We start from the raw sequence: 25,562 nt of genomic DNA, 5'->3' as shown, positions 1-25,562 counted from the left end.
GTGGGGTGCTGATTGCATCGGTGTTTTGTTGTTGCTGATTTTAAAGTAAAAGCAGTGTTTGATGAACTATTTCAAAATTATGATTTTATTAATTTTAGCAATTGAAAACTTAATTTTCTCCATATTCTCTATTTTAAGCATTAATTTTAATTTCAACAGTTTCAAATTGTTACATCACAAACACTTTTGCTTACTTTAAAATCAGCACTTATTTTTTACTAATTATATTTCGGCACTTCTGTTTTGCAACTAGTCCAAATAGTTTTCAGTGGGCTCAAAACATTTAATCTTAAGACCCAATGGGCCTGAATAGACTCCTCGGCGCAGAGGCCCAAAAAGCAAAACCCTCGGGGAATATAAATTCACTAACTTCGTCGTCTAGGGTTTCTTTAACAGCTAGGTTCGCCTCTGCTCTGCATCTCTCTACCGCCTCTCCGAGCTCTTCCAGCGAAAATGGTAACCTCTCTGCCTTCCTCGCCCTCCCTCTCTTTCTCTGTGTCTGTAATGGTTTCCGAACTCGGAGCTGACTTTAATTCGTGTTGTATTTTGATTGGTCAGCCGTCGCACAAGACATTCAGGATCAAGAAGAAGCTCGCGAAGAAGATGAGGCAGAACAGGCCGATCCCCCACTGGATCCGTATGAGGACTGACAACACCATCAGGTTCAGCTCTCTGCTCCATTTAGTGCTGTTTTCACTGTCAGTTTCAGCCGCTGCAGGTTATGGACTTTGAAGTCGAAACTGAGCTGGTTATCTTCTGTTTTCAGGTACAACGCGAAGCGCAGGCACTGGCGCCGCACCAAGCTAGGGTTCTAAGGTGGATGTGCCACACTTAAATTCGATTTGAAGCTTTCAGTTTTTGTTGCGCTAGACTTTGAGCCGTGGTCTGAATTTAGGATTGGATTCTATGATGAGTTACTGTTCACAAGGTTTTGGATGGAACCATTTGCTTAATCTGTATTTCCGTTCTGCCTGACGAGTATGGAGTAATTAGCAAGCCGAAATTTGGTTTTTAGACCGAATCCATCATGTTCCTCATTGGGCTGGTATGAGCTTATCTTTTTTCTATGCAATGCTGCTATGCGTTGTTAATGCATCTGATGTGCTAGCCAATTCTTTGATCATATAGGAATGCGAGTCATCATTGGGTAAACTAAATGTCAGTTAGCTCTCTGGCATCTGCATTAGCTTTAGCTGTGCCTATTAGAACATCGGATTGATTAGACTTAGCGCTTTTGAAGAACCTTTGCTGTTTGGTTCATGTTTGATGTTCAATGGGAATATGTGTAAAGAAATTATGGATAGAGGGTAATACTGTGATGGTCCTTCAGCTTGTCTATCATTTTGCCACGCTAGAGATGATTGCGGAGCTGTTACTTCCGGATGCCACCTAGAGCATAGAGTACGACTCTGTCGGTCGTCTAGAATTCTGCTAGAGATAGGTGGAGTGCATTGATGTTTGTGGCTGGCTGACCTGCATTGGCTGTTATTATGAGATGAAACTGCTTGCTAGGAGAGGTTTACATCGGCTGCAATGTTTATCGAAAGGAAACAAGAGCATCTATTCACTCTTGTATTGATAGTAAACTTTCTAAGTTTATGTGCTCATATACATGTACTTAAGCACTTCAATCTTTTTATTGGGGTAATGAGGAATTCGGAACCTTGCTGATCATTTTAGCCATCCATTGATTATGATCATCCTTTTCCATGTCATGAGCAAAGACTATTTTCACTATTAGGTCATTGAGTGTCCTCAGTTACATGCATTGACGTGTTTGGATTTCCGAGGGGGGGTACTTCACTATAATGACTAAGTTTTTTTTTTTTTTTTAGTGAACGATGACTAAGTTTTAGTGTTTCAAGATGTATATTATTTTGAAAATGATAATTGAAAAAGCAATATTGTCAATAATAGTTAAAGACTCTTTGTTCACAAGCGGCGAGGCTTCTCTCACCTTGTCATATGGAAACAGTATTCGTGCTAATATGATTCTGTATGTTCAAGGCATATATTATTATTCGAACATTACTATTAGACTAACTCAGACTTGAAATTTTATTTAGCGGATTTCCCGACATGTAAGCTGAGGTTGAAGGTTATCTTTGATGGTAATTGGCAAGGCACCTGTGCTAGGATCTTATACATATTCATACAACGCATAATGATGGCTCCAAGAACTATTATACATATGGGGAAAATCTATGGCCAGCTAACATATTGACGTGAATTTTGGAACTTCGGACCATGTAATGTTTGCAACCAAGTTGCTTCCTTGTGGAGGATGTTCCTTAAATCAGACTCTTCTACCATTTTATCTGTGAAATTTATTTTCGAAGAAACTATTTGAAACAGCATCGTTCGACAAGTGTATAGTGTAATACCCAATAATTTCAAAGAGGTCGAAGTACTTTTAAATTTTACAAATTTGACCTATCATCACTGTAGTTTATAGTGTATGCACTCTCTCCTCTACTATGACACAGTCCCATCTGGCTGCCTCCCTCAACGACGTCCGTCCTCACGGCCATCGTTCTTATAACCATTGCACTCCCTCGCGATTGTTCTCCCTCTCGAGGCAACCCCTCATACTCCCCTCATGGCGGTAGCTCTACCTCACGGCTCTCCCTCCTGGGGGCCGTTGCTGATCTAATTCATGGCTCTCCACTCCTGTGGCTATTGCCCCCATTCCAGCGGCCGACTTGCTCTTGTGGCCGGTCTGACCATCTTAACTCCAGCCTCGTCCAGGGATGGAGATGCACTTACCGGGGGGGAGGGGGGGTGCTGAATGGGGGTAGTCCCTCTATGTAAAGTTTGGACGTCCTACATCGTATTAGTCTTTCAAGGAGTTCAGCCTTGGTCTAAATCATAGGTCCGTCTCTAGTCTCGTCAGCTTCCTCCTGCCCTCTGTGTCCCTCTAACCCGCAACGAAGCTGAGGTCAAAGGAAGCGATCTTACCGTGAGAAGCTTTTTGCAGGTTGCGGCTACCCTAGAAGCCGAGGTCGGTGAAGGTGTACGAAATGACAAAGAAGAAGTGACTGCAATTGCAACGAGGAGAGAAGTGGGCCGGAGAGGAGTGGGGCAAAAATCAAAAGATCAAAACATTTTGGACTGTTTTTAAATTGTGGGTGGGACCATTTTGTGACGCAAGTGCAACTTGTCTATCTTAAAGGGCATTGAACGAACAAGAAAAGACGGATAAAATGGACTGTCTGTCTGTCTGTCTACTCCTATATAGAGTAAACTATCAATTTGTCTCCGACTTATGCAAGTTGCATCAATCAAATACCCGAAAAAAATATTATTTCTATTTGGTCTCTGATTACATCAATTTGGTCTATGATCACATCAATTTCATCATTGAGCACATCAATTTCTTCCTTGGTCCCATCAAATTCGTCATTGGTCACATCAATCTTATCATTGATCATAACAATTTCGTTATTGATTACATCAATTTCGTTTTTGGTTATATCAATTTAGTCATTTCGTTTGGTTACATCAATTTAGTCCTTTGTTGTTCACATCATTTTGGTTCTTGTCAATATCAATTCTTTACATTAAAGAAGTTCATCTGATCTTCTTCATCATTTTTACTACTCTTGTCTTCTAGCCGATTTTTGAGCATTCGTTCTCATTGCGCGAACCTTCGATTCTCATGTTCTTGATGGCTATGAAAGCTTATATATAGTACTACTACTTATGATCAAGTTTCGAGCGAAAAAACAATGAAACAAGTTAAAAAAATATTGTTGAAATTTAGTTTTCACTCACAAGGTAGAAATCTCGGAAAGCGATATCTTTCAAATTGTGTAATGAAATTACGAACTGTCAATTGTTGTAACTTCCTTACTATATGAGGAATCTATCTATATAATTTTTTGGACTAATATTGACTCTACAAGAATTTGTTCAGGAGAAAAAGCTTTATGAGCCATTAATGACGAATTCTTATATAGTCAATATTGGTCCAAAAATTTATATATACATCGTGAGGAAGTTACGGTACTTGACGGCTCGTAATTTTATTGCACGGTTTAAAAGATATCGCTCTCTGAAATTTTTATATTGTGAGTGAAAATCAAATTTCAACAGCATTTTTCTAATTTGGTTTTTGGCTTGGAACTCGATCCTAAGTAGTAGTGCTATATATGAGAGTTTTATAGCTACTAAGAACATGGGAATCGAAGGTCCGAATAATGAGAACGAATACTTCAAATTTGACTCGGAAACAAGAATAATGAAAATGATGGAGAAAACCAGAGAGACCTTTTTGATATAAACGATTGATGTTGACAATGAGTAAAATGATGTGATCAAGAAAAGACTGAATTGATATGATTAAGTGAATGAACTAAATTGATGTAACCAATGATGAAAATGATGTGACCACGGACAAAATTGATGTGATCATGGACGAAATTGATGTAACGTGAACCAAATTAATATGGCCATGAATCAAATTGATATAACATTTTTCTCACGGATCGGATTGATATATAAGGTAAAAACGCACACGTGCAATGATAGGGAAGAAAGAAAGTGAAATGGCGCATGCCATGACACGTGTCGGAAAGTCAGGGGGTGCTCCCAGCGAATGTCGAGACAAGTGTGGGGGAGAAGATGGAGAGGAGAAAGCTCTGTCTGTTGCCGTTGCCACAACACATATGAGCTGAAGGGAAGAGCTCTGTCCACCCGAATGGCCGCAGACTTTGCCCCGCCACAAGCTCCATAACTGAAACCTCGCGCTCTCTGAATGTCTGGCTTTCTCTCTCTGCGTCTGCGTGTCTTTCACATATATAAAGGAGAGGGAATGTGGGACGATGGACGCTGCTCGGAGCAACAGATCTTCAACACCCTGCTCTCTCAAGCTTTTGTCCCCTGCCCCCGTCCCTTCTACGGCCCATGGACGACGACCACACGGCCTAGAAGAGACAGTCCAAACCAAAATAAAAATAAAAATAAAGTTATAAAAAGCTCTCATCCGGGAGACGGAAACAGAGAGATCCTGATCTTTCTTTTTGTTTTCGGTCTTCCGACATGGCCTCTGGTGACATTTCCCTGGAGGAGATCAAGAACGAGAACGTCGACCTCGTAAGCACCCCTCTCCTCTTCTTCAACGTCGTGTCCCGAGATATAGCTGTGTTTGATATATAATTTTTTTTTTTTGGCATCGTCCCTTATTGCAGGAGAGGATCCCTGTCGACGAGGTCTTCGAGCAGCTGAAATGTTCGAGGGAGGGTCTAACGACTGAAGAAGGCCAGAAAAGGCTCCAAATCTTTGGCCCCAACAAGCTTGAGGAGAAAAAGGTTCCATATATATATATATATATATATATATATTCTCAACAATGGATTTTGCAAATCTATATCTATATATAATGCCAACTCTGTATATATATGAATATGGATGACATAAACATTCTCTTCAATACGGTTGCAGGAGAGCAAGCTCCTGAAGTTTTTGGGGTTCATGTGGAACCCTCTCTCATGGGTCATGGAGTGTGCAGCCATCATGGCCATTGTTTTGGCCAATGGAGGGGTAACTCCCAAATCCATCTTCATCGTATTGTTATCGTTGTGTTGTGGACCTGATACGTCGGTCTATATAGCATCACTCTTAACGAATTTAATTTAAATGCCGTTTCACAGGGTGAGCCTCCGGACTGGCAAGACTTTGTTGGTATTGTCACGTTGCTTATCATCAACTCGACTATCAGTTTCATTGAAGAGAACAACGCCGGCAACGCCGCGGCCGCTCTGATGGCTGGACTTGCCCCCAAAACCAAGGTATATATATGCTTTCCGCGCTTCTTGCCCAACCTGTCTTAAGAATATATCTTGGCGGGCTGGACTTGTCTATCATCAATTATTGCGTTTCACGGGACTGATTATGTCCCACGGATAAATGAAGGTCCTGAGAGATGGCAAGTGGAGCGAGCAGGAGGCAGCGATCCTTGTCCCAGGAGACGTCATTAGCATCAAGCTCGGAGACATTGTCCCGGCTGATGCTCGTCTCTTGGAAGGTGATCCCCTCAAGATCGACCAGGCTGCACTCACTGGTGAATCCTTGCCCGTGACCAAGCACCCTGGCAGTGAGGTGTTCTCTGGTTCCACCTGCAAGCAGGGTGAGATCGAGGCCGTCGTCATTGCCACTGGGGTTCACACCTTCTTTGGCAAGGCTGCACACCTCGTCGATAGCACCAACCAAGTTGGTCACTTCCAGAAGGTATTATATCAATTCGTGGGTTTATCCTGTTTTTCAAAAGGAGGTGAAACTTTGTTTCACTAATTTCGCCGGAGTCTGCGTGTATTATATAGTCAATCTTTGTTATCCTGCTAGGTGTTGACGGCCATCGGTAACTTCTGCATCTGCTCGATTGCGGTGGGTATGTTGATTGAGATAGTGGTGATGTACCCAATTCAGCACCGGAAGTACAGGGACGGGATTGACAACCTGCTTGTGCTCCTTATCGGCGGTATCCCAATTGCCATGCCAACTGTCCTGTCAGTCACCATGGCCATCGGATCCCACCGCCTCTCGGAGCAAGGTGCTATCACTAAGAGGATGACCGCCATTGAAGAAATGGCTGGTATGGACGTCCTCTGCAGTGACAAGACCGGCACCCTCACTCTCAACAAGCTCACCGTCGACAAGAACCTCATTGAGGTAACATAAACTTAATGAGATCCGCAGCTCTTCTCGACTTCTAATGTGTTATATCTCATTCTTATAAGTGCCTTACTGATGCTGCTCAACTGTGCATGGTGGGGGACATCAGGTGTTCGTGAAGGACTTGGACAAGGACGGAGTTCTCCTGCTGGCTGCTCAGGCATCTCGGGTTGAGAACCAGGACGCCATCGACGCTTCAATCGTTGGAATGTTGGGTGATCCCAAGGAGGTACTCATATGAACTCTGTTGCTTCTTATATGGTCCGGTTTTGCCCTCCAACATGTTTTGTTATTACAATTTACTGAATAATATGGTTCTGATGTTGGGCATTCTGCAGGCAAGGGCTGGAATTAAAGAGGTTCATTTCTTCCCTTTCAATCCAGTCGATAAGCGTACTGCAATCACCTACATTGACAGCAATGGCGATTGGCACCGCGCCAGCAAGGGTGCTCCTGAGCAGGCAAGTAATAAAATTCTGGGCTTCATAATTTTCTGAAATTTCACCAACTTTCACTAAGAAACTATGTGAAACTGCTTTCTAATGGCTGATAACTGTTTTTGCTGGTCTTACCAGATCATCGAGCTCTGTGATCTCAAGGGAGAACTCAAGAAGAAAGTCCACAGTTTAATCGATAACTTTGCTGAGCGAGGTCTTCGGTCCTTGGCAGTTGCCCGACAGGTACATTAGCACTGTGATGCAACCAATATTTTCACCATGACTGTCAGTTTCCCTGCACGAAGTGTCCGTTTCTAAAATATATGCATTTCCAATTGACAGACGGTCCCGGAGAAGACCAAGGAGTCTGCAGGCGGGCCATGGGAATTTGTGGGCCTCCTTTCCCTCTTTGACCCTCCCAGGCACGACAGTGCAGAGACCATCCGCCGGGCTCTCGACCTCGGTGTCAATGTTAAGATGATCACCGGCGATCAACTTGCTATTGGCAAGGAAACCGGAAGGAGGCTGGGAATGGGCACCAACATGTACCCATCTTCAACCCTTCTTGGAGACAGCAAGGACGAGTCAATTGCTGGCATTCCTGTTGATGAGCTTATTGAGAAGGCCGATGGATTTGCCGGAGTCTTCCCTGGTAACATACTCATTGTCTTGCTTTCCCAAGTCTGTTTTCTTGCTATGCAAGTGAGTTTGTCGAAATGACGAAAAATCTCTTTGGTGGACTGTAGAGCACAAGTACGAGATCGTGAAGAAGTTGCAGGAGAGGAAACACATATGCGGAATGACTGGAGATGGTGTGAACGACGCCCCGGCACTTAAGAAGGCAGATATCGGTATTGCAGTCGCTGACGCAACCGATGCAGCCAGGAGCGCCTCAGACATTGTGCTAACTGAGCCTGGATTGAGCGTGATTGTGAGCGCTGTCCTGACCTCCCGTGCAATCTTCCAGAGGATGAAGAACTACACTATCTATGCAGTCTCGATCACGATACGTATCGTGCTTGGATTTATGCTAGTGGCCCTCATCTGGGAGTTCGACTTCTCACCCTTCATGGTCCTCATCATCGCAATCCTCAATGACGGGACCATCATGACCATCTCCAAGGATCGCGTCAAGCCCTCCCCCATCCCAGACTCATGGAAGCTCAAGGAGATCTTTGCTACCGGGATTGTCATCGGTGCATACCAGGCTATTATGACAGTAGTCTTCTTCTACCTTGCTCATGACACCGACTTCTTCGCTGTAAGATATCAGATCACATCCCTATCCTAGTGTAACCTAACTGTGACTGCTTAAGAAAAGGATCTCTCCAATTTCCCTTAATCACATTGTCGTACTTTGCAGGATGCATTCGGTGTGAAATCAATCAAGGGCAGTCCAGAGGAGCTCAACGCGGCTCTTTACCTCCAAGTTAGCATCATCAGCCAGGCACTCATCTTTGTCACCCGATCCCGGAGCTGGTCCTTCTTGGAGCGCCCGGGTCTCCTGCTCATGGGAGCTTTCGTTGCTGCCCAACTGGTAAGTTCTTTGTTATTTCATTTTCTCTTTGTTTACTCTTTAACCTCGATGTCTCGTATCAGAAATAGCATACATATATATATATACATATACATAATATATCAAAAGTTTTCTAAGAAAATCCCCTCAATATCGTGAAGGTGGCCACATTGATCGCTGTTTATGCCAACTGGGCATTCGCTCATATGAAAGGAATCGGGTGGGGATGGGCCGGAGCAGTCTGGATCTTTAGCATTGTCACTTACTTCCCTCTCGATGTCCTCAAGTTCATCATTCGCTACGCTCTGAGTGGAAAGGCATGGAACAATCTCTTGGAGAACAAGGTCGGCACTAAACATATCCCACGTCCAAAAATTCATGTCTTTAGTCAGTTCGGTTCATGTGCGTTATCTAGAAGAGGTATCTGATAATTTTTCTCAATGTGTTCGTTCACGTATCTGCAGACTGCCTTCACGACAAAGAAGGACTACGGCAGAGGAGAGAGGGAGGCCCAGTGGGCTCTTGCGCAGCGTACCCTCCACGGACTTCAGCCCCCCGAGGCTCTCTTCAATGACAAGAATAACAACTACAGAGAGCTGTCCGAGATCGCTGAGCAGGCCAAGAGACGTGCTGAAGTTGCCAGGTAAATACATACATGTATATATATATGTGTGTGTGTGTGTGTGTATGTAGGACCAAATGAACAAATTTCCATCATCTTCCAAGCACTGCAGGCACTAAGAGTCTCATTCATCCGAATTTCAAATTCTTAAAAATTGCAGGCTGAGGGAGCTGCACACTTTGAAGGGACATGTGGAGTCAGTGGTGAAGTTGAAGGGTCTGGACATTGAGACCATTCAGCAGCACTACACTGTCTAAGAAAACAAAACATAGATAAAACCAGGCAAAGAAGAAGAAGATGACAATTGGAAGTACGGGTAGTAGGCAGGAGAAAGAGGAGCTATCTGCGAGATTGAGCTGAGCAAGCACAAGAAGAGGAACAAAGAGACAGATCACACCTTCTCTTAATTCCATTTTTTTTCCCTAGTATTTTTTTATATTTATAATTATTATTTTGGTTTTTTCTGGTATTAGAGTACTGACTATAGCAAGAGCTTGAGTTGCTCAATAATAACAAGCAGGGTGAAGACAGATTTGTCGTACTTGACTTTGAGAGTACAAATGACCCATCTGAAGATGGAGGGGGCAAAAAAAGAAAAAAAAAAAAAGAAAGAGAAATCTATATATATATATATATATATATCTATCTTTAAATATACATTTTTGTTTCAACTATATATATAATTTTAATATTTGTGTTATTATATTAGAACAGAGTTCTCATCTCTCGTGTCTCTCCTCTCACTTCTATGATCTCTCTCTCTCTCTCTCTCTCTCTCTCAACAGTGGCTAAATTGCTTGATTCTTGTGGCAATTACCCCCCCTCCCCCTCTCAAAAAAAAAAACAAAAAACAAAAAACAAAAACAAAAACAAAAAAAAACACAAAAGGAAAAGAAACAAACTTTGAAATGGAGGAAACCAGTGAACAGTCGGGGTGATCTATATCCAATTAGGGAAAGACAAACTGTCAAGCAAGCAAGCATATCTTAGCAAATATCGTGTGGCTCTCGATAATGTAGCTTTTCTAGTGAACTGTACTGTCTAATTATAGACCACAGGAAGTTCTTCGAAAAGTCTACTCGGGCATTTCATTATTTCAGTAGGAAGTTACTAGGTGCTACATTAAAAGTGCAGAATCAATAAAGAACTGGAATTAGTAAACAGAATCGACATAGGCTCGTATGAGGAATTGAGCGAGTTCACAGATGGAATGCAGACATGGTTCTTTTGCAGATAGCTTGTGTTGTTAAATGGCAGGAGCGAGCTTCCGGTCTCCGGAAAATCTTTAGCTACTGGCATGCTCTTGAGGAAGGAAATCATCCGTTTTTATGCCTAACCTCTGCAACAAGCTGGTTAAAGTGGGCAAGGGGAAAGATCAAGATAATAGATGTTCTACTTTTGTTACGATAATAACTAGCACCCACCAGCATGGCAGCACCCTTTGGGACATCTTGATCGAACCATGTAGTGGAAGGAGCAGGTTTGCTTCCTAACAAGGTCATTATTCTGTTAGCAGCACATGGAACCATGAGCCCGAGGCAACATAAGCAGCTAGGTACGTAAAACTGATTCGGCTCTCGTACGGTGTCCATATTGTTTATTTCGACCGCTCAGCGGAAAAAAAAAAGTAATTCCAGTCTCGAATTAAATAGACTAATGGTAAGGCATTAGTAGGCCAGTAATCCATGTTTCTGATACTAAATGTACGTTTTTTTGGAACTTTGATCCTCATTATGAAACTCTCTATTCATATATGTTTATTTTTTGGAATAACTGCACCATATCTGGTAAACTTGTATATCAAACTTCCATACTGAAACTGATTCCGAGATCTGTTAGAAGAATGTAGACGGACAATTGAATTCTGTTTATGGACGTATCATAAGTAAAATGTATCGAATTAAATAAGGTCTCTAATAATAATGGAATGAATAGGCAGGTATGGTGTTCAGTAGTCATGGAGCAGACTGGCTAAATGGCTGCTTTCTTCATGTTAATTGACGAAATATTACTCATGGAAGGGCTTAAAAGTGCAAGATCTCAGCCCTTAATCGATTAAAATCAACAATTACCAATGAATGAGCAGCAGTTCCACCCCCCAGGCAGAGTATCGCCGATCATGATACCTAGGAAGCAGAGCAGCAGATATTTTTCATATAGCTTTATCATGTTCTTATGTTATGGTAAAGAGTCTACCAAACATGGTGACCTGGTCGAATTGGAAGGAGATGACGCGAAGGTATTAATGTGGTAAAATGTAAATCCACTGGAGAAGCAGCCACACGCCATACATATATATAACAATCTCATGTAGATCTCTCAGGCTGAACAATTATATCTCATATCTGTCTTCAATATCCAATCAATCTTTAGTCATCATAACAAAAGCAAATTGCTCCCGATGTAAATGAGAGTGCAGTCTCCTCCAAAGATCCTAGGAAGAATAGGTGCGAGCAACTCGTATTTGACGACGGTAACACTGATTAAAACTTGTTCTGTCGGGGAAGTTAGCTCTCTAGTGGATAGAAAGAATTTTGATGTGCAGGTATCCTCAAACTCCAAACTGTACAGCGGACTCAGGCTTCAAACGGTTTAGCCGGACAGTTCCAAGAATGTACTCAGGTAATTCAGTCTCTTCCTTTGCCTGAAAATAAAGCTCCTATCAGTATTGCATTATAGCTCAACAGAACCAAAGACTATCACACGTTTCAAGGAGAGGTTATGTTTCATAGATAATGAAGGAGAGGACATGTTTCATAGATAATGACTCCAAGAGGTATGATCACGAACCTCTATAAGAATTGCAAGATCAACAACTATACTCGTCACGTATCCAAGTACAAGACCGATGACGCTCCTCGCTACCGAAGATGATCCGATATCCACATCGATCTACAAAAGGGAAAGATTTGTGTGCCATCTTTGTCGCTTAAATGAAAAGGTTCAATTGCCGCGGTTCCCATATTACTTTTCAAGGGACCCACAAATTTCTATCCAGGAAAGAAAAAGATCTCTCCCAGACCGGCCTATGTAGAGCTCCCCCAAGAAAAAAAGAAACGTAGGTAATCGTTATTATCATCATCATTACCTCCAGAAAGTTGTCCTGTCTAAGGTAATTGCAGGTTACAGCTTTCCCGAGGAGGCAAGCTTTCGTTCCAACCGCTCGCTTCACCATCCAATATCCCTGCAGTCATATTCACATTACCTTCTAGATAGCATCCCAAGGAAAATAAGTTAATTTTTTGCGGAATAGAAAAAGGTACCATATTACTGTGGTTACATGTCATACCTCGATTATACTAGGTATCAATTTGAATCTTGCATCCCGAAATGCGTCTGTTCCGTTGACAAATTTAGCCAACAACGATTTCTTACTTACGGGCCTATCAGCAGCAAAATAACAGACCAAACTGTAGTTTGGTTTTGCTGGAACCTGAGGTCACCGGAAAGAAGAGAAAGCTATCAGTTTCTTTCGACTCTCATCATCATTCACTGAGATAGTAGCTCAACTTAATATTGCTCAAGGATAACACAGTCAGCACAAAAATTCATTTACATAAAAGACGAAAGTACCCAAAAGTTATACCTGAAGGTTGATGACAAGAATGAAAGGAAGCTTTTTCCCAGCTTCGGACTGTAAGGACAATAACAGATATTAGGAACCATAACCAGCTGCCACATTGAAAGAAAAACTAAAGTCATCTCCTGAAAGAAGAATATTTTTTCTCGTATTAGGCACAAATATCGGGTAATACCTGTACAAGACATTTAGGATGCAGCGCAACATTATCGAGTTTCCCATCCACTTTCAACCAGTCAACCGCAATCAGTTGAAGAAGAGGGTTGCTTCCCTTCACCTGGAAAAGGAATTGAGTTATAGTTCCATTAGTTTCATGGAAACTTCTGTGAGGGATTCCCCCCACACAACCACCCCCCCAAAAAAAAAAAAACAAGGAAAGGAAAATCACAGGTAATTGCTCTCTTTTCCAGGTAATCGGTGCTTTTACCAAGAGCAAGAGTACATAAGTCATGAAGTTCATAGTACGATTAACCCAAAATAGTCCATTGCAGGAAGAACATACCTTCGTGTTATCTCTTAAGTAATCTTTTCCTCGTATCGCGAATCCATCACCACTAGGAGAACTCCAGCAGTCTTTGTCAGAATCATCCTTCCCTCTGGCTAAGGAACCACGGAAGTTGCTCAGATCAATGCTGATGGGAGCTACACATCGGTCGAGTTCGTTACGTGCATCTGTTCCTGCATTCAAGGAGCAGGCAGCTACTACATGTCTCGACCACCAAATCATTTTTTCTCATAGAAAAATAGTTTCAGTCACCAAATGATATGAACATTGTCCTGTTTGCTTCTGGAAAGCAATTCCAGTTTATCGGTTCTCCAGATTCGCATGTGCCTTATGGTCATTTCTCTAAAACCTTTTTCTTTGTTACAAACATGGACAAGATTTTATGCTTAAAATGAGAAACACATCTCATAAAGTATTGTCCAAAACTCATCGTCTTCTGCTTACTTTGGAATGAGTCATCATTTTTTCCCCCCTTCTCCCTTATGTATTGTTCAAGAAGAGAAGAATCAAAACTGGCTGTAGCTTGTGTCGGATTTGAGTGTTTTATAAAAGGAGTAACCTGATAACTTCTTCAAAGCCAAGCCTGCTATAGCCCACGACACATTCTTCAGTCTCACCTTCTTAACCTGATAGAACTTTATGTTATTCAATTTATAATTAATAATAAAATAACAACAACAACAATGATGATGATGATAATATTCTCATTTGGAAATAGAAGATAATGGCGCTCATATACGATAAAGATATTATGATATTACTTCCAGCGAATAAAAGCATAGGAACCTTCTCGTCAGTTTCTTCATCATCACTTCCTTCTGATGATGAAGAGTCAGCAGACACGGCATCATAGAACTCATCCTCTCCATTTATATCCTCATAGTCACTGTTAGAACTCGACAAATCTGAGACTTTTACTTGGGAGAAGGCCGCAGCAGCTTCTGACTTGAGTACAGGGTTAGCTTCAACATACTCCTTCAGGCCTGAAAAAAACCACGAAGTAAAACATGTAATTTGACAGCTCAAAAGACAATCATGAAATGCAGATGAATCTAATCTTCTTAATATGAACTTTCTCCGGTGATAAACTATGTTCTTGTGATTTTGGAAAGATTTGCCATTACTTTTTTTCTTTTTTTGGGTAACCAGTCATAGCCAGTCCATTTGATTTAAACCAATTCCAACCATGACATAGTTAGAAATCAAGGAATAGGCTACTCCACCAGAGACTTGGCACAGCAAGGCATAAGGTACAGTCTTCTCAAACTTTGAGCAATGATCATTCTTCCATCTACACCACCCAACTGAATTTATTTCCAACATATGTGTCACCAGACATTTGGCTGTATTCATGCCCATTGGCGTGTTTATAGCCCTAATCTCCCATGTGGAGGCTACAAAATCAAATCAAGAGAAGAAACAGTTCAATAATTATCCACCTGTTATTTTAAGCAAGTTGAAACAAATGCATAGGAAGTTTGGCAAAAGAACTATAATATGTAAAAGATCCAGAATCTCACGGTTAACTGTGATGCGCTTATATCCTGATCTTGGAGGCCTTTTCTTGTGTATTGCCGGAAGTTGCATTATTGCTATTGAGGAAAAATGTGCAATAGTTAGCCCAGAAACATGCATCTCATATATAATTAACTTCTGAAAAGTTGTTCCACTTAAAACAATCTTATATGAAATATGTAATCTTCTTTGATAATTATATTCAATAATAAAACAAACATAGCTTGGTATTGATACTTACTGTACGTCCCATCCTGTGCACGAAACCACTGCCTTGAGAAGATGAAATCTTTTTTTGAAGTCCATCTGCAGGAGATGACAGCTGTTGTATGTAAAACTATCTCAAACAAATATTCAGAGAAAACTACAAATGGCTTTAAAAAACAGAACCCAAATAGTTGTTTAGCCAAGCTATTGATTTGAATTATAAAAGCCGTTACAGTTATATCTCAGAAGAAAATAAAGGGATACAAGGAAAAAAAATCGAATAACTTTCTTCTTTTGATGTCAAAAAATCCAATGCTTTAGGGTCACACTATACTCCCACTTAGGCAGATGTTATAAGCAATACTAGGTGGCTATGCTTTCATATCTATTCAAATGAAATTCAATAGGAGAATTAGTTGCTCGGGAAATTTGATACCAGCACTTAAAAATCTAAGAGAAATTTGATTACACAACAGTGCAAACACAAAAATGTGATTAAAAATTCAATAACATTACCTAGTAAGATATTTTGGATCAAATGTCCCGTACACAACATCGTAGTGACCATCATAAGAATCTATGAGCTCCAAATCACCACTGAAAGTGTCCCACCTGCAGGGATATCATAAAGAGGGACTGATGTAATGTAACTGAAGTAAAGGAATTCAGAACATGAGGAAATGTATCTTACTCATATCTATGATGCCGCTCGAGGTTCAGTATCATTTCAAAAATAGTATCTGCACTGGCCTCAATCACTGCAACAGCCTTCACAAGCGCACTTTTTCCAGCCTAGCAAGAATAGCAGATACCAAGAGTTCCAGTGTTGAAGGTAGCACTTCGGGAAAAATATACCAAGCGTGGAGAGAGCAAGCTAGAGAGCCTTGGATACCTTTGAATCAGAAACATCCTCAAGGATTCTGGTTCCTGGAAAATAAGAAAAGAACATTCCAAAGTGAAGGAACTAGGTCTCTCATAAGCAAAAATCTAATTTTCGTCTACCGAAAGTAACACATCAAATTATGTAAAGCAAGTATAAAAAGTGGTGGTCAGAAGCACAATTTTATCAGACCCCCCCTTTCTTCACTTCGTCTTTCTTCACAAGCTTTGAGGTCATAGGATTTCACAATTTGGCAGGAGAAGGTAGATAGTTCTGTTTTGGTAATCTAAGATATGAGCACCATTCTCCTGTTGAGGCCACTTATTATAATAATAATTAAAAAAAGGACCAAAAGATAGGAGTATCATACCATTAATGGTACGGACACATTTCCAGTCATTGGCTTCAATCACATCTCCTGCATTGCTCTGAAAATAACCATTACCTAAAGTGGAGGAACGCCGCAAGAGAGTCTCTGGACCTGCAAGTGACCGAAATTCATATATAAAACAAATAAAAGTTCTAGTTGGAAAATTTGAAGAGATAGGCAATATATATTGGCTCACCTTGCCCAATTCTGATGAGTCTCTTTAACTCATGGGCATAACGCCTCACTCTAGGCCGATGCCCAGCTAGGTTGATCCTTCACAATATAAAGGTAAAGAAGGGGTAAGGATAATAACAACATGGTGTGCTACGAGAGAATAGGAGAAATATATTTTTTGAACTTAAAAAGACATATTAGTAAATCAAAACCAAATTAGTATATAATCATATAGAAGAGGCTGGTTATTAAGCATACTCTGTCTCCACATTCAATTTGTCTCTGGCACTACCACCCCTTGAAAGCTCGTAGACAGCCTGTTCGTATTGTAGAATCACTGAGTTACTACTACTAATGGAAATCCACATGAGAATTGAGATATCAACACTTCAAGAATCTCAAATTCTGCCTGAATGAGCATCAAAATATTCGGCGAAAATGGAAATAGAAAAGGAAGGGCAAGTTAAGTTGAAAAACGGATTAACTGGAAAACTCATGCATGTAATAATCTCATCACACAGCTTGTAGAACCTGTTGCTTGGCGAGGTCAAAAGCTTCCATCCACTTTTGAGCTTCCCCAGCTGTAGCACATGCAATCTTAAAGCAAAGAAACTGTCATCTTTCAGACCCTTGAGAAAATACAAAATTCCTTTCTGAAACCATCGCTAATTCAAATCATTTGTTGGTCTGATATTGTATGAAAACTTCAACTAGATAGACAATTTTACAGCAAAGGCGGCATTTGGATTAGAAGTTAATGCAATAACCTGATAAATGATAGAGATTATAGGTTAAGCTGAATTTAAAGCTTCAGCACATCTACTGCCAGTTAAGTAATACAACAGCATTAACTTTGGAAGTGGAGCATGAAAAAGAAAAGAACAAGATTCAGAGGTTCCGCTGAGCATATCCATAGAACTTAGAAGTCATCCCATCCTCAGAAGCGATACAAACTGCTGAAATAACTGAATAAGGAGGAAGATAACTTACTTCTCCTTTCTTTGTCTCATCCAGCCGACTATAAAATCGAATGACGTATACATCCTATTAAGAAAGAAAAGCACTCTCAGAAAAAAAAACAAAAAAAACAAAAACAAAAAAAAATTGAAATCATCCATTAGTTATCAAGTCCAAAGGTTTCCAGAGATACATATGTAGTGAAAGAGATATCCTAGGCCTGACGAGGGAAGAATGCAACAGGTTGGAAAAGCCTTACCCCATCATTGACCTTCCGACGTCCTAGCTCCTCTACCATAAGCGAGGGACCTATGACACCCCTCCTAATCGGTCTCTGCACCAAGGATAACCAACACGTTACAACAAATTAACTGAAACTTTTCCCGTATCAATCTTTAGGGTGACAATGAGTAATCCATTCGAGGAAAGCTCATCACAACTTCCACGAAAAAGAACCAAAAAGTTGATTGCCGTCTCTCTCACGTCTTTGAACAAATCATACTCATTCTTCACTAGAATGTCTCGCATTCTCCGTTCACAAAACTAGTGGAAATGGTACTTTAGCTTATTATTTTTTTGGTACTTCCATCACCATGTTACCTACCACTCAAAGCAAGCGTGCATGGTCAAAAACACATCAATGAATTTACAGCACAAGGAGAACCGGTGATTGGTTAACTAGGTTGATGACATGGAATGCTAGGGGCACCTAATGATTCGATTTCCACGCCATATCTGCACAGCTGCCATCCGTATTTCCACCGTCTTATCAAGATCTTAATTTCAAGGCAACTGACGTGAACACCAACGACCATGCCATTGTACAGGACACATTCAATTCAAACAACTTCGGTTGGCAAATTCTGAAAGAGTATATTTTAGCAACATCTTGAGCACCATAAAGGCAGGACCTTCACTTACAAAAATTGTAATCGAAAAAATCCTAGCCAAGAATAATTTGAATAAATGAAAACAAGGTGAAAAATAATGAAAAACATGAGCAGCTCACAGCTAATGAAACATCTGCTTCAATTCAAACATGGCATTTGAACAAACTATATCCAAGATTGAAAACTGAGAAGTGAAGACAATCTAACACCAGCTCAACAAATGAATCGAGAGTATGCATTTCAAGGGGAAAAAAAAAAGAATAGGGAAGAGGTTTTACAACAAGCATCACTTCACGAAAATGTACATATCCAGAGCTAAATGACAGAAAGAGGACATGAGAATGAAAAGGTTTCGATGCCACAAAAAATAAAACCACGTCCAAGATTAAAAATTAGAAAACAATACAGCTCCCCAGTGAGCTGAGCTAATGGTCCAGTGGAGAACCACAGGGCAAAGAATCAAGAGGGAAACGTCAGAAAAAATAAATAAATAAATTGCACAGCATTTCAAGAAAATCATGTCCAAGAACGAAAATTGAACACGAGCCAGTTGACAAAGATGAGTGTGCATAACAGGAAAAGCTTTCAGACTCTGAAAAAAGAAGAGCTTACAATGCCGGGATTCTCATGGGGGTCGCGCTTATACATCTCGACATACTTGCCGCGTATGAATAAGAACCTCAGGTGGCAATACTCGTGCCCGATTGAGTTGACGCCGAGGTGAAAGACCCAGCCGAAGAACTCGAACAGCTCCCTCTTGCCATCGGGGCTGCTGGCAACGCTGCTGGCCACGCTGCTCATCGATCCATCCCTCTTGTGGTGGGAAGACGCCGTCTCAACCTCCATCGTATTCTTCTCCCCCGAGTATTGATCAAAAGGAAAACCAATGAGAATGAGATCGGATTAGAGGGGGTTGGGGGAAAGGGAGGGAGAATCAGAGAGAGAGAGAGAAGAGACGATGGAAAGAGATGGTTTTCTTTTTTCAATAAAACAGAGAGACAAATTTGGGTTCGACGTGGGAAAAAATGGAGAAGGGGAAAAGGGTAGAGTGTTCTCTTCTGTTCTTGCATATGTTTTGTCCGTTTGCGTTCTTCTCGCCGTGTCGCAGAAGGTAATCAACATTTGGCCCCCCAAGTGTAACCCTTTTTCCATTTCAGTCCCTGCACTTCTCTTCCCATCCCTTCGCTCTGATTTCCTATTCCTCGGGTACATTGTCATGTCCAGGAACTAGAGCAACTTGGGAAATTTGTGGTGCGATTATCGTTTAATGTAATCACTTATTAATCATTCAACGATATTGAAGATTTTTTTTTTTACTGAATAACGATCTTGAAGATGATTGTACTATATAATTACTCCAATATTTAAGTAACTAAATATCTAACATTTCAATCTTATTGAACCTATAAACTTCACAAATTATTGCCTTTCTATGGAAAATTGTCTAAGCAATGAATGATGTTGAATTTCTGAAAATTGTAAGAAATACATAACTTCCGAGATTGTTAGTAATATTGATGTTAGCAAAATTTATCCAAAATAAGTGAAGTTCTAATGATATCAGCGTTACGAATGCCCATTTTCTTTCACAGGCATATATATATATATATGTGTGTGTGTGTGTATCTTGTTGAGAAAAATATGACATATTGACGGTCGTAATGGCCCTAATGGGTGTAAAGAGAAAAGTTAAGGGGATTAAGTGGACGAAAACTGAAAAGCAAGAGGCGCATTTGAAAAATGTGTAAAACAAAAGAGAGATCCGTTTTAGCTATAGCTATAGCTAGTTTGGAATTCGTTGTCATCGATGGAAGGGCCATGTACACGTCACCCTGTGGGGCCCCAGAAGGCATATATATAAAAGCAGGTGGGGCCGGCTACCGTCCAATCGCGTAAATCGGGTCAACCAAACCTCTGGGCGTGTCAGAACTGTACCTTGGAATTGTACGCGGAGAGTCCACGTTGCACTTGCTCGTTGTCTTGTCAGACCAATTTCAATTAATTAAAGACAAAAAATCTCTCTTTTTTTCGTCGTAATTAATTGTTTATTTATTTTTATAAGGTTTTCTGTTTTTTTTTTCTTTAGTCTGAATTTGTTTCCTTATGCAGCTGCTGAATTCTGTAAGGAGGAAGTTTACAGTTGCGGACAGGAATATTAACGGAATTTTCAATCGACAGTCACCCCATTAGGGTGCCAAGCAAACGACTTAAAACACAATTTTGGGCAGAGGAGGTTAAAATATATTTATCTATAAAGAAAAAAAGTCCAACGGCATTTTTTATTTCCTCAGCCAACGGAAAGTATCGGTTTCTTCTAAGAGTTCAAAATCACATCAGCGTATTATCTATCAGTCGGTAATTTTTACGAGAAAGGAAGCAACTTTAACACTGACGAGAACTCCCCAACGAGAGGAATGATAATAATCTTTTAAAAATTATATTTTTGTTTTATTAAAACTTCAAGAGTTATTTGAAATACTCGTAGTTTATCCAATCATTTATACCTTGTTTAAGATTAGAATTGAGTTATATATATATATATATATATATTAATTGAGTTGTAATGATTGTGTTGTTGAATTATAAGAAAAAATGTGAAAAAATAATGAATAATTGAGAAAAAATAATAATTGTATTGTTAAATTATAAAAAAAATCACGAATAGTTGAGAAAATTTAGTATTAAAAATTGAATTGAATTGTTAAAAAATTGAAGAAAAATGAAAAAATAATAATTGTGTTGTTGAATTGAGAATAAGTGGAGTTAAGTAGAGTATAATTAAAAATAAACTCTAAAATCAAACAAAGTATATATTTTTGTATATTTGTTCATGCTCCTTTAAACTGAGCCTATACTCGATTGTGAATTGAACTTGTGGAAATTCTATAGCCAAAACAAAAGATAAAAATAACCCAGAGACTCGAAAAAAAAAGGGGGTGAAAATTTCAATTATTATATATACATATATATATATATATATAGATAGAAGAAAAAGGATAATGGAAAATGAAGTGGGCTAGAATCTAAAGACCAACATGTCGGCAAAAGCAATTTTATTTGGGATAGCTGGATAAGGGCATCAATGGCATCACCCACCCAACTTAATTGACAGTCATTTTCAGATTGCTGAGATTGAAATTGAAGAATTCCAACCCAAAAAAAAAAAGGAAAAGGAAAAGGTTTCCCATATGATAGCATATCATAGCTCCTTCCTTCTTTTAACTCAATCATCACAAAGTTAGTACAATTTCTAAAACAACTGTATTATTTTATGTACAAAAATCTCATATCTCCTGCGACTTTGATCGCCTCGGAGCCAAAGCGATGTCCAAGACTAGCTTCGGTGTGTGGAGTGCTGGTGACAAAGGTCATGTTAGTCGGCTTCTTGTCTCGGCCGACCACGTCGGATCCTGCTAAGGGAAGCTGGTGCACTGGGAATGGCCCAGGCTTGACTTGGATTGGGCTCGACCGCGGAATCCCATAATTAAAGAGTTCCCTTATGGGCCTAAGTAATGGGCTTCATGACATGGTCCGAAATGGGCTTCAAATTGTTCTAGAATCTCATATCAGCCGAAGGTTTGAGATCGATGAACAAACGAGACACAAGGTTTATTGGGAAAAAAAAAATAAATACGAGCATAAAAGTTGAACCTAACAGTTCGTTTGTGAGTCCTTGAGTGATCTAACCTGGAAAAACAATTATGTTTGCTGCTGTTATAGTCCTACAATCACAAAACTTCTTGTCTTTTGAATTGCTTTTACAATCTTGTTTCATTTAGAAGTTTGGCATCAATGAATACCTTGACACAACAGATCCAACTCATATAACTGCATCACATCAGTTGTCGTCATAACGACAAATTTAATATATCGAACCCTAAAACCAATAGAGTAAGATAGATATACTAACCAAAAAAATATATATATCACATAGAACTACTTGATCATAATGACCAACTTATCTATATATTTGTCAACGGGTGAGAGCAAACCTAAAATAATATGCCTAAGTAGTAATTAATATGAATCGAATACGAAATGAAATATTCATCTCTAATAATCTAAACTACTTTATGTATTTGTTATCAAATGTAAGGGCCTGTTTGTTTTGGGAGTTAAAATCATTTTAATTTTTAACTTTAATTTTAACTTTAACTCAACACACTACACAACAAAAATACACAGTTCCCAAGTCAAATTTATAATCACAACTCATTTGTCATTTTCCACAATCAAAATCAAAATTATTTTAACTCTGAATCCAAACGCACCGTAAAATTTCCTAATGATGGGAGATACTTTCTCTAACACCTAATAACAAAAAAGAAAAGAAAAAACTAAAAAAGAGAAAAGAAACAAATGGTTTGATTAAAGTCCAAGAAAAGAAGCATATTTATTTATTTATTTATTTAAGTAGAAGCAAATTATTTTAATCAGTAATCAATGAATGTCCATTGATATAAAACACGAATATAGGATAAAGCATACTTCATATTATTGTTTATTGGTCCATCCTCTCTACAGGGTCTCACTCTTTTTTTTTTAAATAAAATAAATATTTTTACTTTTAAATTTAATTTATCTATATAAACCTTTATTTTTTCCTTCTCGGTCTTCGCCGCCTGATATCCAAAAGTTTAACGGGCCTGAATAATCTAGGTTCTAGCGAGGTTGGTGTAACGCACATCACGATCGTAGACTTTTTGCAACTACAAAAACTCACAACTAAGACTTTACTGTAGAGAAATAAACGACGAACTAACCAAAATGACATCACGATGGTAAAAAGCCTACTTCAATTTATAATCACCAGTTTATTTAAATAATCTCTTGTGTATATACCACATGCTATCTGGAAGTTCTATAGGCCTAATTAATTTAGGTCCAAGTAAAGTCAGTCTACTAACAAGATAAAACTATGCAGAAAGTAGATTTTCTCTAATTACAAGCTTCGCATACGAGACCTCGCTTTAGGAGAACAAGTACCGAATCACTTAAAACCAAACAATTAATAAAAAGTCTATTTCAATTTATTACCAATATAAATAATCTTTTTCTATTTGACGTTGAATATTTGATATGAATTTAATTTTTTCTATGAAATGCAAAGTTACGCTAATGATAAGATACTCTTATGAAACTCGAACCCTATTGCAAGTAAAGTTCGTATACTTAAAATTAATAGGCCACACATGGCTTATTATTTGTGATCGTGATTTTCTAATTACAAACATTGACAAGTTAGTTTAAGATTAACGTGGAGAAATATTAATTTATATACTATATGAAATATCAATTAATATATATATATATATAAATTAGAATCATTTACCATCAAAGGGGAGTTCATAAGTATTAAACATAAATAAGTTTTTCATTAATTTCAATTATATTCTATATTTTCTATTATACAGATCGGTTCCGGTTCCTACCTACAAGATACCCAGAACCGAAATCGATACCCGAAATTGAATGATACTTACTAATTAAAAAAAAAGAGAGTAAAGTTACTGAATGCAATGCAGAGAGCATAATGTAAGATTGTGCACAGTAGCTCATCGACTTAATGAAGAACGATGAAAAACCCTAAAAGAGAGAAAATACACTGCGACTTTGTAAGACACAGAGAGGTTCCCTTTCCCTCTCATCGTTCCTCGCCATTTGAGTTTGCCACAAAGAGATTAGTTCCTCGACGACCTCGATCTAATCCTGCATAGACTCACAACTCAACTAATCGTTAGGCATCGAAGCTGCCTGTGCTCTATTCTCCTAGTCACCATCACACGATTTGAGAGAATTTTGAGGGAAACAAGTTGAATGTGAGTTTTTAAGGGTTTTAAAAGCACTTCCATGCCTAAAATTTATTTTCTTTTTCTCTACTTGTCGATCCATTGGTGATCGACAAACTCCTCGGAGCCATGTAGGTGGCTTTCCCTTACCGTGGAAAAATGGTCAGGGTATCTTTTTCTTTATCGAACTCGAACACCCCCTGCGAATGGATGAACTCTGTTAATCTAAAACGTTAGAAAACGTAAACCTAAATCTCCATTCTCTTTCCTCTTCTCTTCGTATCTTTTCTAATCTAAGTAATGTCTATCCCTTTTCTCGATTTCTCTCAACCGAACCGTCTCCGACTCTCGAATCTCCATCCGCTCTCTCTCTCGCTCTCTGTTTTCATATCTGACTCTCCAGGTACTCCCTTCCGTCTTCGACTCTCCGCCAACTTAATGAAATTGTGGGATTATTATTTAATTTTTAAAAATTTATAGGTTTTAAAAGGATATTCGAAACTTGTGGCATAATACAAGTTTCGGTTTCATGATCCAACATGGTAGAATCCGAGTCCAAAATCTTGAAATTTATCCCTTACAAAATAGAGTCAGGGTATCGTAAAAAATACAGGTACCCGAAACCAATCGCCCCTAATTTACACCATACTACCACGATATTTATTGATGAAAAGTTTTCTTCTGCCACAACGTGAGGGTAGTACCCCCAGTATAATATGGATACAAAATTTCCTAATTATTAATTGATATATGGAAAGATATATAAATAACCGCCATTTCAGGACAACCGAAGCATATCAGAAACCCAACCCTCCCTCTCTCCCCGACTCTGCAGTTTCCCTTCGGTCTCTTCCCTTCCCTTCTGCCTGCAAATCAATGGCCGCGACGATCCTTAACGGCAACCCCAATCCCAGCTTCTTCCAAAGTCGCGGCCTCAACCGTTCTCGCGGGTCACACGGTAGACCCTCCGATCGAGGCCACTTTCAGCGCCGCGATCGATCCACCGCGCCTAGGGTTCCGGCGGAGAACCTCGTCATGGGCCAGGTCAAGATTCTGAAGCGCGGCGAGCCGCTGACGGCGTTCTTAGGGAACAGAGGATCAGAAGTCCCCGGGGAGAGCCGGGACCCCGATCTAGGTCTAGGATCGACGAGCCGTTTGGGCCCGGATCCGGTGACCGTGCAGAATCAGCTCCGGTTCTCTGATCCACCGCTGGTTTACGGCGGGAACGGGGTCTACGTCAAGTCGCCACCCCCGAGTTCGGTACCAGTGCCATGTTTTCTGCAGAAAGCCGGGACAGCGAGCAGCGAGTTGCGGCGGTTGCTGAGGCTCCACGCGGCATAAGATGGGAGTTCGAGATGCCAGATGAATGAACAAAGGGGTCCCCTTTACCCATATAGCTTCCTCACGGATGATGAGTTGACTCTGTTGCTGTTGGAGGATGGAATCAA

At 39.9% G+C, this 25,562-nt stretch overlaps 4 protein-coding genes across 7 annotated transcripts; 3 read left to right on the top strand and 1 right to left on the bottom strand.

The window, feature by feature from the left end:
• Window positions 1-318: 318 nt before the first annotated feature.
• Window positions 319-1,023, top strand: LOC116201964 (60S ribosomal protein L39). Its single transcript, XM_031533451.1, has 3 exons — window positions 319-456; window positions 559-662; window positions 767-1,023. Exons 1-3 carry the CDS (start codon window positions 454-456, stop codon window positions 813-815), a joined length of 156 nt encoding a protein of 51 aa, XP_031389311.1. The 5' UTR covers window positions 319-453; the 3' UTR covers window positions 816-1,023.
• A 3,795-nt stretch (window positions 1,024-4,818) lies between these two features.
• Window positions 4,819-9,832, top strand: LOC116199639 (ATPase 8, plasma membrane-type). The gene is made up of 15 exons (XM_031530088.1): window positions 4,819-5,094; window positions 5,190-5,309; window positions 5,443-5,541; window positions 5,652-5,789; window positions 5,914-6,228; window positions 6,343-6,669; window positions 6,782-6,901; window positions 7,011-7,133; window positions 7,248-7,352; window positions 7,452-7,761; window positions 7,856-8,370; window positions 8,473-8,646; window positions 8,787-8,969; window positions 9,090-9,268; window positions 9,408-9,832. The coding sequence occupies exons 1-15, from the start codon at window positions 5,041-5,043 to the stop codon at window positions 9,502-9,504; spliced, it is 2,859 nt and encodes a 952-aa protein (XP_031385948.1). The 5' UTR covers window positions 4,819-5,040; the 3' UTR covers window positions 9,505-9,832.
• Window positions 9,833-11,489: 1,657 nt separating this feature from the next.
• LOC116199640 (protein ENHANCED DISEASE RESISTANCE 2-like) lies at window positions 11,490-19,355 on the bottom strand. 4 transcript variants are annotated; one of them, XR_004155575.1, is made up of 22 exons: window positions 18,938-19,355; window positions 17,695-17,769; window positions 17,469-17,522; window positions 17,010-17,075; window positions 16,737-16,795; window positions 16,501-16,577; window positions 16,305-16,415; window positions 15,947-15,981; window positions 15,746-15,846; window positions 15,571-15,666; window positions 15,089-15,153; window positions 14,853-14,924; window positions 14,556-14,726; window positions 14,119-14,315; window positions 13,892-13,958; window positions 13,330-13,505; window positions 13,003-13,104; window positions 12,834-12,919; window positions 12,537-12,680; window positions 12,336-12,431; window positions 12,038-12,139; window positions 11,490-11,891 (listed from the first exon to the last, which is right to left on the bottom strand). XR_004155575.1 is itself a non-coding variant. In XM_031530090.1 (22 exons), the coding sequence occupies exons 1-22, from the start codon at window positions 19,169-19,171 to the stop codon at window positions 11,799-11,801; spliced, it is 2,235 nt and encodes a 744-aa protein (XP_031385950.1). In that variant the 5' UTR covers window positions 19,172-19,354; the 3' UTR covers window positions 11,490-11,798. The 4 variants fall into 4 exon arrangements, 3 of the variants coding, with proteins under 3 accessions (XP_031385950.1, XP_031385949.1, XP_031385951.1); XM_031530090.1 differs by having other exon boundaries at window positions 12,834-12,881; window positions 13,330-13,499; window positions 18,938-19,354; XM_031530089.1 differs by having other exon boundaries at window positions 12,834-12,881; window positions 18,938-19,353.
• Window positions 19,356-24,990: 5,635 nt separating this feature from the next.
• LOC116199370 lies at window positions 24,991-25,455 on the top strand. The gene has a single exon (XM_031529694.1). The coding sequence runs from the start codon at window positions 24,991-24,993 to the stop codon at window positions 25,453-25,455; it is 465 nt and encodes a 154-aa protein (XP_031385554.1).
• Window positions 25,456-25,562: the final 107 nt, after the last annotated feature.

This window comes from Punica granatum, chromosome 3, assembly GCF_007655135.1.
Source record: "Punica granatum isolate Tunisia-2019 chromosome 3, ASM765513v2, whole genome shotgun sequence".
NCBI classification, from domain to species: Eukaryota; Viridiplantae; Streptophyta; class Magnoliopsida; order Myrtales; family Lythraceae; genus Punica; species Punica granatum.
This window is presented reverse-complemented; position numbering and strand designations above follow the sequence as displayed.

Coding starts and splice junctions, on each gene's coding strand:
- LOC116201964 (XM_031533451.1), top strand. Junction 663..766: donor AGGACTGACAACACCATCAG/GTTCAGCTCTCT, acceptor TTCTGTTTTCAG/GTACAACGCGAAGCGCAGGC.
- LOC116199639 (XM_031530088.1), top strand. CDS start 5,041: ATGGCCTCTGGTGACATTTCCCTGGAGGAGATCAAGAACGAGAACGTC. Junction 7,762..7,855: donor ATTTGCCGGAGTCTTCCCTG/GTAACATACTCA, acceptor GGTGGACTGTAG/AGCACAAGTACGAGATCGTG. Junction 8,647..8,786: donor CTTTCGTTGCTGCCCAACTG/GTAAGTTCTTTG, acceptor AATATCGTGAAG/GTGGCCACATTGATCGCTGT.
- LOC116199640 (XM_031530089.1), bottom strand. CDS start 19,171: ATGGAGGTTGAGACGGCGTCTTCCCACCACAAGAGGGATGGATCGATG. Junction 15,154..15,570: donor GATCCAAAATATCTTACTAG/GTAATGTTATTG, acceptor CATCTCCTGCAG/ATGGACTTCAAAAAAAGATT. Junction 12,432..12,536: donor TGATACCTAGTATAATCGAG/GTATGACATGTA, acceptor ATATGACTGCAG/GGATATTGGATGGTGAAGCG.
- LOC116199370 (XM_031529694.1), top strand. CDS start 24,991: ATGGCCGCGACGATCCTTAACGGCAACCCCAATCCCAGCTTCTTCCAA.